Below are 12,426 nucleotides of genomic sequence, written 5' to 3' on the forward strand. Positions count from 1 at the left end.
AAGGCATAATGCTGGGTTCAGACTACTGGAGTTTTACAATCCTAACCCATTTTGAAATCGGTTTGCATCACGCACACGAGGAGAACTTAACCGATTGTCTTCTCTCAAATCGCAAACGAGCTCACATTACATGTTTAGAACATGACGGTGCATCACACACACACACACACACACACACACACACACACACACAAGATATTAAGATTATCTTGTCTTTCGGAGCTTATGGGCCCAATCGTTGTACGCCGCTATCGTTTGCGCTGTGTTTGCGCTGCGTTTGCGCGCCTCTTATTGCTATCTTCCCAGCGTCTAAGCTATCGTCTGCCTCCACCGTCCAGTTTTGCGCTGTGATGACACAGGTGTAGGCGTGGCCCAGGCGTGTCGGTGGGCCTCTAGCCTATCATGTGTCTCGCGCAAGTGTCATTTAGCGCTGTGGGGAAGATACCGTCGGTATGTGCCGAGCACAAAGAGAGGTTTGGGAGTTGCCCGTTCGAAAACAGCCGTTTCAGCGCAATGTGATAGAAAAAGGGGCCGTGGGTGCTCTCAATTTTAACGCCAGCAAATAGCTGGTCTTAGCGTAAACAACCCCACTACGCCAGGCGTATGCCTGAGTGCAGACAGCATTCTCCGTGCAGTACAGGAAATCCTTGCTTGGATACATTTACGCACGGCATGGATGTCACTCTCCTCACGCCTGCACACACTCTTCTCTCCTCGGAATGCCACGTTGAGTTTCAACTATAGCCTGCATTGCAGAAAAAACACACCTTGATTTAAAAATGAGAATTCGTTTGTCATGGTTTTATTAGGCTACATAATTCCCGACCATACAGGTCTGTGGTGTAACATTAGATTACTTTAAGTAGGAGAGGGTAGGAGAAAATAAAAAGCAAATGTTGATATTTTCCAACCATTATATGTTTAATAGCACCGCAATAGCCCTCTCCACTTCCCTAATCGGGGGGAGAGAGAGAGACACACGGGGCATACTGCCTCACCTCGTAATAGCCAGTAACCTATAGGCCTAGCTGCAAAAGGTAACTGTTGAAAATTCGATGTCTGGTTTTGTCACGAGTAGCCTACAGAGAAGTCCCTCTCGCCATCAAGCAGACAGTGCCGGAAGCATGTGTCTTTATGTGCGCCAAGGGGAAAATGACGGGCTAAATTGGTGGGATTCGATGTATATATATTAATAGAAACAAATAGAAAATAGCTGATTAATAAAATGTGTGCTGGTGGAACGAAATTCAACTTCAAATAGAGCAGCATCACTCATCGCGACTCTCAGTACGCTGCACAATTACGCATGCAGTATTAGGCCCGCAGCGGAGATGCAGGAGAAGAGAGCCTGAAAAGGAATACGCATACGTCCATACAGTCATACATTTGGGCAACAGCCCTTTTTCAGCGTGTGAAATGGCAATAATACACAGGTGATTCACAGGTGGGCATGAGCACGTTATTTGATTTATATGCATGACAGCCTCACATCTCTCTCTCTCTCTCTCTCCCTCTCCCCATCTAGGCTATAGTATCTTTTCTCTCTCTAATAACTCGTCCCTCTGAGTGAGGAGGAAGCTGCTGACGTGACGCTGTGGTTTTATGGGCATGACCACACCTCCTAAATGCTTTTGGTCATAAACACACCTATATGGAGATGTGCGCCGAGATGACGTGAAGCGCAGCGGGCCGACACGCCCACAATTAGGCTTTGCGCGGCGCTATTCCAGCGCAAACGCAAAATTACCGCCGTCGGGAAGATAGAGCCCTATGTATGTGTCACGTGACCATGGAGAGGCAGGAGGCAGATGGTTATAAACGTGGAGGCGGAATGGCTGCTTTGCCGTGTTCAGTAGTTTGCCAAAGAAAAGCCAAAGGCCAGGTGAGTTTGGATGAGAACATGGTTGGAGAGACATGCAGTTACATCACAGGCAGAAAGCTGCAGAAGCCAAGCTGATACCAAAACCACACCACACTCTAAATAGCTCTTCTGCTTTGCTAGAAGCTGAAGTAGAAAACGTTTTAACACACAGCATTCTGCAACTGATTTTCACTGAACACAGTGAGAGGAAGACATTAGCACGGTAAAGGAAGGCTCCTGGTCAACACACAGCCTCAGAAGAGCTAGGGCATAATTATATAATATTATACTACAATATCTAAGTCACATATTGTCGCTGTCATGCGGAAAACTTGTATCTCCAAATGAACACCCCCCCCAATGCGTTGCAACCAAATATCTAAGCAGCATAAACCTCACAGCAAAGGCTGTAGGACAAAGGAGAGTGTATATAAATGTCTTATTCTGTGGTGGATTCTGGCCAGCAGCTCTGGCTAGTCTCTATGACTGTCAGCTCCTATATCCTCTCATTTTACATTTTAGCCGTTTTGCTGACGCTCTCACCCGAAGCAACTTACAACAAGTTGAACAGCAGAAATCAGGTTCATTTCTACATCACAGACATGACAAGCAACCCCTAGTGAGCAGTGTAAAGGGTCAGAAGCAACCTATAGTGAGCAGTGTAAAGGGTCAGAAGCAACACATAGTGAGCAGTGTAAAGGGTCAGAAGCAACCTATAGTGAGCAGTGTAAAGGGTCAGAAGCAACACATAGTGAGCAGTGTAAAGGGTCAGAAGCAACCTATAGTGAGCAGTGTAAAGGGTCAGAAGCAACCTATAGTGAGCAGTGTAAATGGTCAGAAGCAACGCCTAGTGAGCAGTGTAAATGATCAGAAGCATCCCCTAGTGAGCAGTGTAAAGGGCAGAAGCAACCCATAGTGAGCAGTGTAAAGAGTCAGAAACAACCTATAGTGAGCAGTGTAAAGAGTCAGAAGCAACCCATAGCTAGCCGTGTAAAGGGTCAGAAGCAACCCCTAGTGAGCAGTGTAAAGGGTCAGAAGCAACCTATAGTGAGCAGTGTAAAGGGTCAGAAGCAACACATAGTGAGCAATGTAAAGGGTCAGAAGCAACCCTAAGTGAGCAGTGTAAAGGGTCAGAAGCAACCCCTAGTGAGCAGTGTAAAGGGTCAGAAGCATCCCCTAGTGAGCAATGTAAAGGGTCAGAAGCAACCAATAGTGAGCAGTGTAAAGGGTCAGAAGCAACACCTAGTGAGCAATGTAAAGGGTCAGAGGCTTTTAGAAAATTGTGTACATTTTACAGTAAAATGCAACAATCTGGTGCACTTTGAGAGCAAAAGTAAGAGGCTAGATCTATGAAGAACTTTGTGATTTTGAAACAATTGAAAAAGAAACAGTTTACAATGGTTTCTAGTTATGTGGCACATTTTACCACAAATTAGACAGCCTAGTTAATTCATGGGAAATACTGGTGTATTGTGTAGAGTGGCAGGAACATAGAGAGGACAACTTCTCTCTTTAACCTCACCAACTGGTGGATCATTTATTTACACAAAACAAAAACATTACAGTGGTGATTTATTACCTCAGTAAACACTTTCCTTGAGTTTAGGGTGTCGCTCACCAGTTTCAAGTATTCAATGGCCACATGACCATATTAACTGCTAATTTAATATTAAATGCTGACAAAATAATAAAAAAAATCATGTTAATACTAAAAGGCAATTTTAATGATTAAAATTGTAATCTAGAGATAAATATGACCATAATTGGCCATGTCCCTGCACTTTACAAAACACGGACTTTGCACATAGACTATTTTTTTTTTTTTTATTGTATTGTTTTTATCTGTTTTTATTTATCTCCTACTATTTTATGTCTGCTCTGTATTTTTAACCCCTGCTGCTGTTGCTGTTTTTAGATGCCTGAATCTCTCCTCGGGGATAAATAAAGGTTTCAATTAAATTAATTGTGTTAATTTAAACCAGGGGTTATCAAAGTTTTGATGGTTGAAGGCCAATTTAGGGAGTAGGCTAATGACTAGATAACAATGATCCATCGCCAATCATGTTAAAAATTGACATTTTTTTCAATGGAGTTTGGTGTACATACAAACGTTACTGACTTCTCTGCAAAAACGTTTTGAGTTAGTTACTGCACTTACCAGGTAGTTTTACTGTACTTTTAATTATTCAAAACAACTGGGATGGATAACCCGCTGAATGGGGTCTGGTAAACAAGGACGGTAGCAAAAGCAGCAAGCAGATGCCGCCTCTCGTTCGTCACCTCTGGGGCCGCTTCAGTTGCGGGCGGCTGGGTCCTGGGAAAACCACGGCACGGGCAGAGGGAGAACATCTACTCTGTGATCTACTCTGTCACACACAGCACAGGCAGCACTTTGCACAACGTGCACAACGACAGGCTTTTGTGGTGTCGCAAATGCTCTGTTATCGAGTTTCTTGCCAGTATTATTATTTGACTTTGTGACCAAAATCTGGGACATTTTCGGGGACAGCTCCAGCCGGGGACAGAGCACCGAAATCGGGGACTGTCCCCGAAAATCGGGGACGTCTGGTCACCCTACCCTAGTGAGGAGTGGAAAGGGTCAGAAGCAACCTATTCACCTTATTCTTTGCCCATATAAGGACGCTTCTGCATGACGTCATTTTGTAATCATCTTTCCATTTAGACACGGAAGTAGATGGCGCCTACCGTAGTCATTTTTAGACTTGTCAAAAAGCTGTTTTCAAGCAAAAAAAATTTTTTTTTAAGTTTTAATATTTTTTCGGGTGAGAACGTAACATTCCAAATATGTGACCAGTTTATCAGAATAACGCCTATTTGGACATTTTTCACAAGCAGCGAGAGCACTGGCTGTGTGACCGCCCGGTCAGACTAGCTAGTATCTGTCAACCTGTACTGGCAGTGAGAAAACACTGTCGACGCTATGAACATGTAACTGAAGTTGGCCACAGGGTAGCTTCTGAATGTTGCCAAACTTCATTGATAGTGACGTTTTGTTTTGAAATTGGCCACCAACTAGCGCTGAACCGGAAGAACAAATACAATTGCGTCTAACGTGGAAGAGAGAAAAAGTGGGCGTGGTGAATAAGGTGAATAGTGAGCAGTGTAATGGGTCAGAAGCAACCTATAGTGAGCAGTGTAAAGGGTCAGAGGCAACACATAGTGAGCAGTGTAAAGGGTCAGAAGCAACCCATAGTGAGCAGTGTAAAGGGTCAGAGGCAACAATTTTTTTGGAGATCGGGTTGAGTGAGCAGTGTAAAGGGTCAGAAGCAACACATAGTGAGCAGTGTAAAGGGTCAGAAGCAACCCATAGTGAGCAGTGTAAAGGGTCAGAGGCAACACATAGTGAGAAGTGTAAAGGGTCAGAAGCAACCCATAGTGAGCAGTGTAAAGGGTCAGAGGCAACACATAGTGAGCAGTGTAAAGGGTCAGAAGCAACCCATAGTGAGCAGTGTAAAGGGTCAGAGGCAACAATTTTTTTGGAGATCGGGTTGAGTGAGCAGTGTAAAGGGTCAGAAGCAACACATAGTGAGCAGTGTAAAGGGTCAGAAGCAACCCATAGTGAGCAGTGTAAAGGGTCAGAAGCAACCCATAGTGAGCAGTGTAAAGGGTCAGAGGCAACACATAGTGAGCAATGTAAAGGGTCAGAAGCAACACATAGTGAGCAGTGTAAAGGGTCAGAAGCAGGCTGCCTTCATCATATTCCCAATGATCATGACAGACACAAGAGCCAGTAGAAGAAACTGCCAACCAGAGCGAAGGGGATTATTAACAGCTACTAACAAACAGGGAAAAAGTGACCCAGTAGCAGCCCAAAACAGTAACATCACAGTCTATAATCTACTGTAGGTGAGTAATACTTTTTTTTTTACTGGAGGTGTATGTGTGAGGCGTCTGGGTAGTTTAGAGGTTTAAGTACACGCCTAGCACCATGGAGACCCGGATTCAATTCCCGGCAGTGGTACTTCCGACTTGGTCAGACGTTCCTACAGACACAATTGGTCTGCGGGTGAGAAGCTGGTGGGGTATGAGTCCTAGCGCATCCTCTGGTCGGTCTGGGTGCCTATTAGAGGGGAGGGAACTTGGGGGAAAAGCGTGATCCTCCAATTTGCTAGGTCCTGCCAGTGAAACTCCTCATTGTCAGGTGACAAGAAGCGGCTGGTGACTGCACATGTATCAGAGGGAGCATGTGCTACAGTAGTCGGCGGCTCTCCACAGATCGGCAGAGAGGGTGGAGCAACGACCGGGACAGCAGGGGGAATTGGTCAAGTACAATTTGGCGAAAATGCGAGAAAAATCTGAAAGAAAAAGTGATAAAAATGTGTTAAACAGAATACTATAGATTCTGCTGCAGGCTTCCTCTATTCAGGTAATTTTCTGAAAACCTCTGTCACTGTGCATATAGTGAATGAAAGGCAACCTTTTTGGGACACACATGCACACACGCACACACGCACGTGCACACACACACACACACACACACACACACACACACACACACACACACATACATGCTGACTGGCTGCTTCACCACCTGGTACGGGAACTGTACCACCATGGACCGCAGGGCGCTAAGGAGAGTGAGGCGCACGGCCCATCACGTAACAGGATGTGAGCTGCCAGAACTGCAGGAACTGTATAATCAGCGGTGCCTCAGGAGGTCCCTGAAGATCATCAAAGACACAAACCACCCCCACAACAGCCTGTTCTCCCTGTTACCCTTAGAGAGGAGATACAGGGTCCCAAAAGCATGCACAAATCGCTTGAGGGACAGTTTCTTCCTGCAGGCCACGAGACTCCTTAACATACACAAATAGTGTAGTAGCTGTACTGTACCGTACTGTAGCTGCTACCATTACGTATGTCTAATGTTTAATTGTATGTTTAATTAGAACAGGTGCAAATTTTGCACCTGTGCAAACAGAACGTCAACTATGTTTAAGTATGTCTAAAGTATGCACATGCCATGTGCACCTATGTGCAGTGAATATGCCACTGTCTCTGACTTGTCTTATCACTCTACTGCCTTATTGCTTGTTGTGTCTCTTGTTGTTTTCCTGCACTCATATGCCCTGTTATTTTTTGTACTATGTTGTAAACGGAGTCCACAGCACAAGAATTTCACACGTGATACTTGTACTACGGAGTGACAATAAAAATCTTGAATCTTGAATCTTGAATACGCAACTTGGTAACAGGAGACCATTGAGAACGAAGGCACACGCACAACATGCTCATATACACACAACCACTGCATGCACTCATGCACACAGACACACACAGGATGGTGGTTTCAAAGTGGTGGCCAGTGCCACCCCCACAATCTGATTGGCCACCCCAAAATTGCTGCCACAACATTGGCTTCCTCACTTGGCCAGCAGAGAGAGAGAGAGAGAGAGAGAGAGAGAGAGAGAGAGAGAGAGAGAGAGAGAGAGAGTGCCCAGCCGTTAACGAGCCAATTAATCGCCATAGCAACCTCAGCCCAGGCAGGCTCTGTAACAGGCATACAAACAGTGCTGCAGTAAGCTGAAGAGGCTCTTGGAAACATGGTCTCGCTTCTAGGTTGCTGCTCAGCAGATTCAAGTAAGCCCCTCTCTCCCTCCCTGAAGCTGTGACGTCGGGACAGCTAGCCTACTACTACGTTCAGAGTGATTTTCAGTTTATCCAGTCCACTATCTTTCCTGATACACAGTCAACTGAAAGTTCAATTCTACCCTAAAGCAAAGATTAGGGCTACTCTGATTGAGACACTCTTATGGGCTGTGTCCACAGAATGCTTCCCCCCCAGAGCGGAGCACTGTGGACAACATGCCCAGAGCGCTTCCAATGCGCACAGACACACAGAGCATGGAGCTGACTCTGACAGTTAGCAGCTAACTTTAGCTAGGTAGCATACAAGGTAAATAACAAGCTAACATCAACCCCCCAAAAATATACAATTAATAATTCTCCTGGAGCCTCTCCTCTGCCATGTTTGTTGATCTTTTTAGTCTCACCTCTTCCTCGATTTTGATTGGTTGTAGGGGTGCACCGATCGATCGGCACGCAATCTGTATCGGCCGATTTTGACCTCAAATATGTGATCTGCTGCTGCAGATATTACTTTATTGTTGCCGATTGCATAGCCGATCATGCTGCACGTGAGAAACATGAGGCAGCCCATTTTCATGTCTTCAATGTCTATCCTTTAACTTTCATATTGTGCTCTAACGTTTATATCATTGTGTTGCAAAGCACACACTTTGCTTTCGTCAGTGTACTCACCTCCACACACCACACCAGACTGTCAACACACCCCTTGCGTCTTTGAATCACACAAATCAGCTGGTGATTAGAGCAGACTCAGCAGAGAGAAGTTACCTCGAGTCCTCCCGCCTACCGAGGCATTTGCATGCTGTTAAGTCCGTGTTTGATCCATATTTGCGTGTATCCTCCTAACGTTAAAGCAGCTACGAGCAACTTTTTCGATTGTTATTAAACAGTATAAATTTAATATCAATGCATCACATCTTACCTCTAATAGTCGAGGATACCAACGCAGATTAGTCTCGCTTGAAGCCCGAGTGAATCGGCCAGTGTTAGTGTGTCTGTAGCCAGGGCAGATCAGGAAGTGAAATGAAACGGTTTGCAGCAGCCACTTCGGCCATAACCACAAAATAACTTCCAAAAAACCTGTTAGAATAGAACGAGAGATGTTCCCGCGAGTATGCGTGGCGTTCACATTGTTTATGTTATGTTGCTAGGCAGCGCAAACGGCGTAAGAAGGCAGCTGCGTTTCACTTCCTGGTTTCACTTCCTGGTTTCACTTCCGGGTTACCCGGTCCGGTCGCTCTAGAGAGCCCCCTGTTGACGCGAGTTTAGACAGACTATAGACTTAATAATCACCTAAGGGAGCAATCTCAGATACACACGGCTTTGGTCTCGTCGACTATTAGAGGTAAGATGTGATGCATTGATATTAAATTTATACTGTTTAATAACAATCGAAAAAGTTGCTCGTAGCTGCTTTAATAGCTCTGGTTAGCTTTAGCCGCTTTAGCTTTATCGATAAAATAGTTTCCTTGGGTCGAAGTTATTTTTCTTGTGTAACTGGGCAATCCCGGAAAATGGAGTATTTTTGTTGAGTGAACTGAACTGCATTGAACTGGTAACATGGAAATCCCGAAGTGGAATCTGAGGGAACTGGACTGAACTACTAGCCATTTAGTTCAACACAGTCTTGTGCTCCAATTATCTCACACACAAAAAATCATGTTGGCGGTTTCCTTTAGCCTACACAGTATAAAATATTGATGTAGAAAAAAAGAAAATGTGCTGCACTTTCAATTTGATGCATGAAATGTAGGCCTATATGTAAAATGGAAACTGTTCTATAATAGACTGCTATAGCTGCTTACAAAATAAATAATATATATATATATATATATATATATATATATATATATATATATATATATATATATATATATATATATATATATATATATATATATATATATATATATAATGGTGATCGGTAATCGTAATCGGTGATCGGTCGATGATCGGTTGGGCAGATATTTCTCATAGGTGATCGGCAATCGGTGATCGGTGGCAAAAAACGTGATCGGTGCACCCCTAATTGGTTGGTTGAAAAAAGTGCCATTGATGAGCAGCGCTCTTCTCCAACAGTTGAAATATTTTCTGTTTGAGGCGCCCAGAGCGCTCCACCCAAAAACACTAGCCACCGAGTGCACTGAAACGCCAGGCACAGTGCTGGGAAAGAGGGCTCCTAGCTCGTCTTTACCATAAAGAATGAATTGCAGCCTTCTGTGGACATGACACCTTAGTCTATTTTGTATGAGCATGAGCTGTTCTCACTCTCTCATTGCAAAGGTATAATAAGGTCACTATGAAGTCTCTATTGACCAGACACACTATAGGGATATTATAAAAATATATATAGGAATATTATTGGGTTCATTTACTTTTTGAGAGTGAGAACCTCTCCCTCCCTCCCTCCCTCTCTCTCTCTCTCTCTCTCTCTCTCTCTCTCTCTCTCTCTCTATCTCTCTCTCTCTCTCTCTCTCCATTTATTTGGATCTCTGTCCACACCTCCTCTCTCACAGTCTGTACAGTCTGGATTATTATGATTACATGTGCTGGTGAGATGAACATGCCACTTGTTTAATCTAGATAAGAGATTAAAAAAACTACAATATCTGCACTTCTTAATCAGATGCCTATTCCATCCACATATAAGTGCTGATTGTGCTATTGTGTACATTGCAATGCTCTCATCTAGGCTATGTTTCTGGAATCTCTGATTGCACATCAACAAGGCATAATTTTCTTACTGCATCAGTCACCTTGATATCATCCCCAAATCGACATACATTGACTTATCATAGGAGCGGGAGGGACAGAATGTAGGGAAACAGTTGATGAATAAATCCAGAAGGAGGCAGTAATGCAACATAAAGGATGCCAACTGCCATACAACACCAGAGAAGAAGAAGACTTATCATAATAATAATACATATTTTACTGTTCTTATTTAATCTTAACACTAATATGCATACCTTGCAAGCTGACCACACATACTTGCACAGGTTTAGTTAAAGGTCAGAGCAATAATTATACTAAAGCTCAGGAACCTTTGTGGAAAACTCACATTAAACTCGGTTCTGATGCATGTGTTATCCAGTCACTTCATGCTATAGTCTCCTCAGATTAGAAGCCTGTAAATTGGTGTCATGTTGGTATACCATGGCAGGGATATTTGCCTAACACCTTACTCCAATATCCAAAAACATCCAGGCTAAATGTGTTACTAGATCAATATGATATTATGGCTATGGTATACTATAATTCAGATTGGCCATTTTGAGTTAATTCAGAGGAAGATGGTTTGCTTAGAGAGCTTTAGTACGGTATACTTCAGCCATTCAACTTTTGTAAATTAGCTCGAAAAAAGGTAATATATGTGCCACTGTTAATGCTAGCCTATTATAGGGATTCTGCAAAATAGGACACAGTTAATGTGTATGCATGTAGCATTAATAATGTATGTTTCACCCTGTGATTTAGAATATCAATGCATATAAAACATTTTGCACGCAGGAACAGCACATCGTGCCATGCATGCACCAAGACATCCCAGTTACATGTAAGCACCGCCAGGCACACCCCTTTTGTCCCCCACACACCACACAGCACAGCAGCGGGTCCTACCTCCAGACTTGCCCGAGCTGCAGGACGTGCAGCACGGTCTGAAACACCCACATGCACACTGTGCAGCACCTCCTTCTCTGTGGGCCGCCGGGTCTCCCTGCCGTCGCGGGCGGGGCAGAGGACGCACAAACCGGGGTAACATTCCCCACGTTCCCCGTTGGCTGGTCGCTGTCCTTGGTGCTGAAACTGCCGTCGGTGCCCGTTGCCGCTCCTCCTGCCGCCGCGCCGTCTCCGCAGCTGAGATCGGAGTAGTCGTAGACGAACCACCTGAAACTCAACACCTGCACTACCGCGGAGGGCACCGCGACGAACACCAGTGTCAAGCCGAACCACCAGTAGTCTCCCCGCAGGTAGTAGTCCGCCGCCAGCCACAGGTCTGTGGCCGTGTCTGAGAAGAAGACGAGCAGCGCGCACAGCACCCAGCAGCAGTCCAGAGGCGTGTAGGGGCTGCTCTGTGCCCCGGCCCGGGTGCTGCAGGCCCGGGCACGGGCTGGACTGCTGCTGGAGGGGTTCCCCGGCTCAGAGACGCTCCTGGGCGGGCAGGCATCTTCCACACACACCGCTGCTGCTGCTCCGTCCGACTTAGCGGCCATGTTGGTTAGGGTATAGGAGAGAAAAGACAGAGAAAGAGGTGGGGGGAACAGGGTGGGAGAGAGAGGGAGATAGAGAGAGGGGGAGAGAGATAGACAGAGAGAGAGAGGGGAGGAGGTTGCTGCTTGCAGGATGGAGAGAGACAGAGGGAGGGAGGGAGGGAGGGAGAGAGATTACATCATAACTAGCCTCATCATCGGCCAATTAATTGTGAAGCATCATTACTAACAACGCTTTTAACACCATGACACCAGCCTTGATGTTTTGAGGACATGCAGACAGACCATTTCTGCAAACCATTTTGACATGTTTTTTTTTCCATTTTGTCCCACATTTTCCTCTCCACACAGCGAGCAGCTGCCTATCTGCAGATCACAACACTGAATGTTAAAACATTCTCAACCATTTTTATACAGTATAAACGACCCATAATCTAGTTCACATCAGGGCCACAGAACCCCATGTGATAAGATGTCTCTTGAACGCAAATCTGTGATTTTTGGTGTGTGATTTTGTACAGAATTCCATGACTGGCTGTAGAGAGAGAACAGTGAAACATTGACCAAAATAAAATAAAAATCTATCTAATCATTATCTGTTAAGTTCTTGTAAATTAAATAATGGTGAAGTTTATTTATTTTATTTTAATTTCTATTCAGGGCTGTCCCCGAATACCATTTTTGGGCTTTGAAGCTTCAGTGACAAGGTACGACGGGGGTGTAGGGCATGTAGTAACAATGAGA

General features: G+C 44.7%; 1 protein-coding gene across 1 annotated transcript in view; it reads right to left on the reverse strand.

Annotated features, from left to right (window-relative positions):
* Nucleotides 1-11,685, reverse strand: part of LOC310794355 (XK-related protein 7-like) — a gene marked incomplete at both ends in the record, with an annotated part of 145,742 nt that extends 134,057 nt beyond the window's left edge. The window contains one exon of the mRNA XM_083656346.1: nt 11,093-11,685. Within this exon, the coding sequence (XP_083512472.1) occupies nt 11,093-11,685 (593 nt within the window). The remainder of the gene's footprint in view (nt 1-11,092) is intronic.
* Nucleotides 11,686-12,426: the final 741 nt, after the last annotated feature.

Source organism: Poromitra crassiceps, assembly GCF_964638095.1.
Source record: "Poromitra crassiceps genome assembly, chromosome: 20".
In the NCBI taxonomy this organism is placed as follows: domain Eukaryota; kingdom Metazoa; phylum Chordata; class Actinopteri; order Beryciformes; family Melamphaidae; genus Poromitra; species Poromitra crassiceps.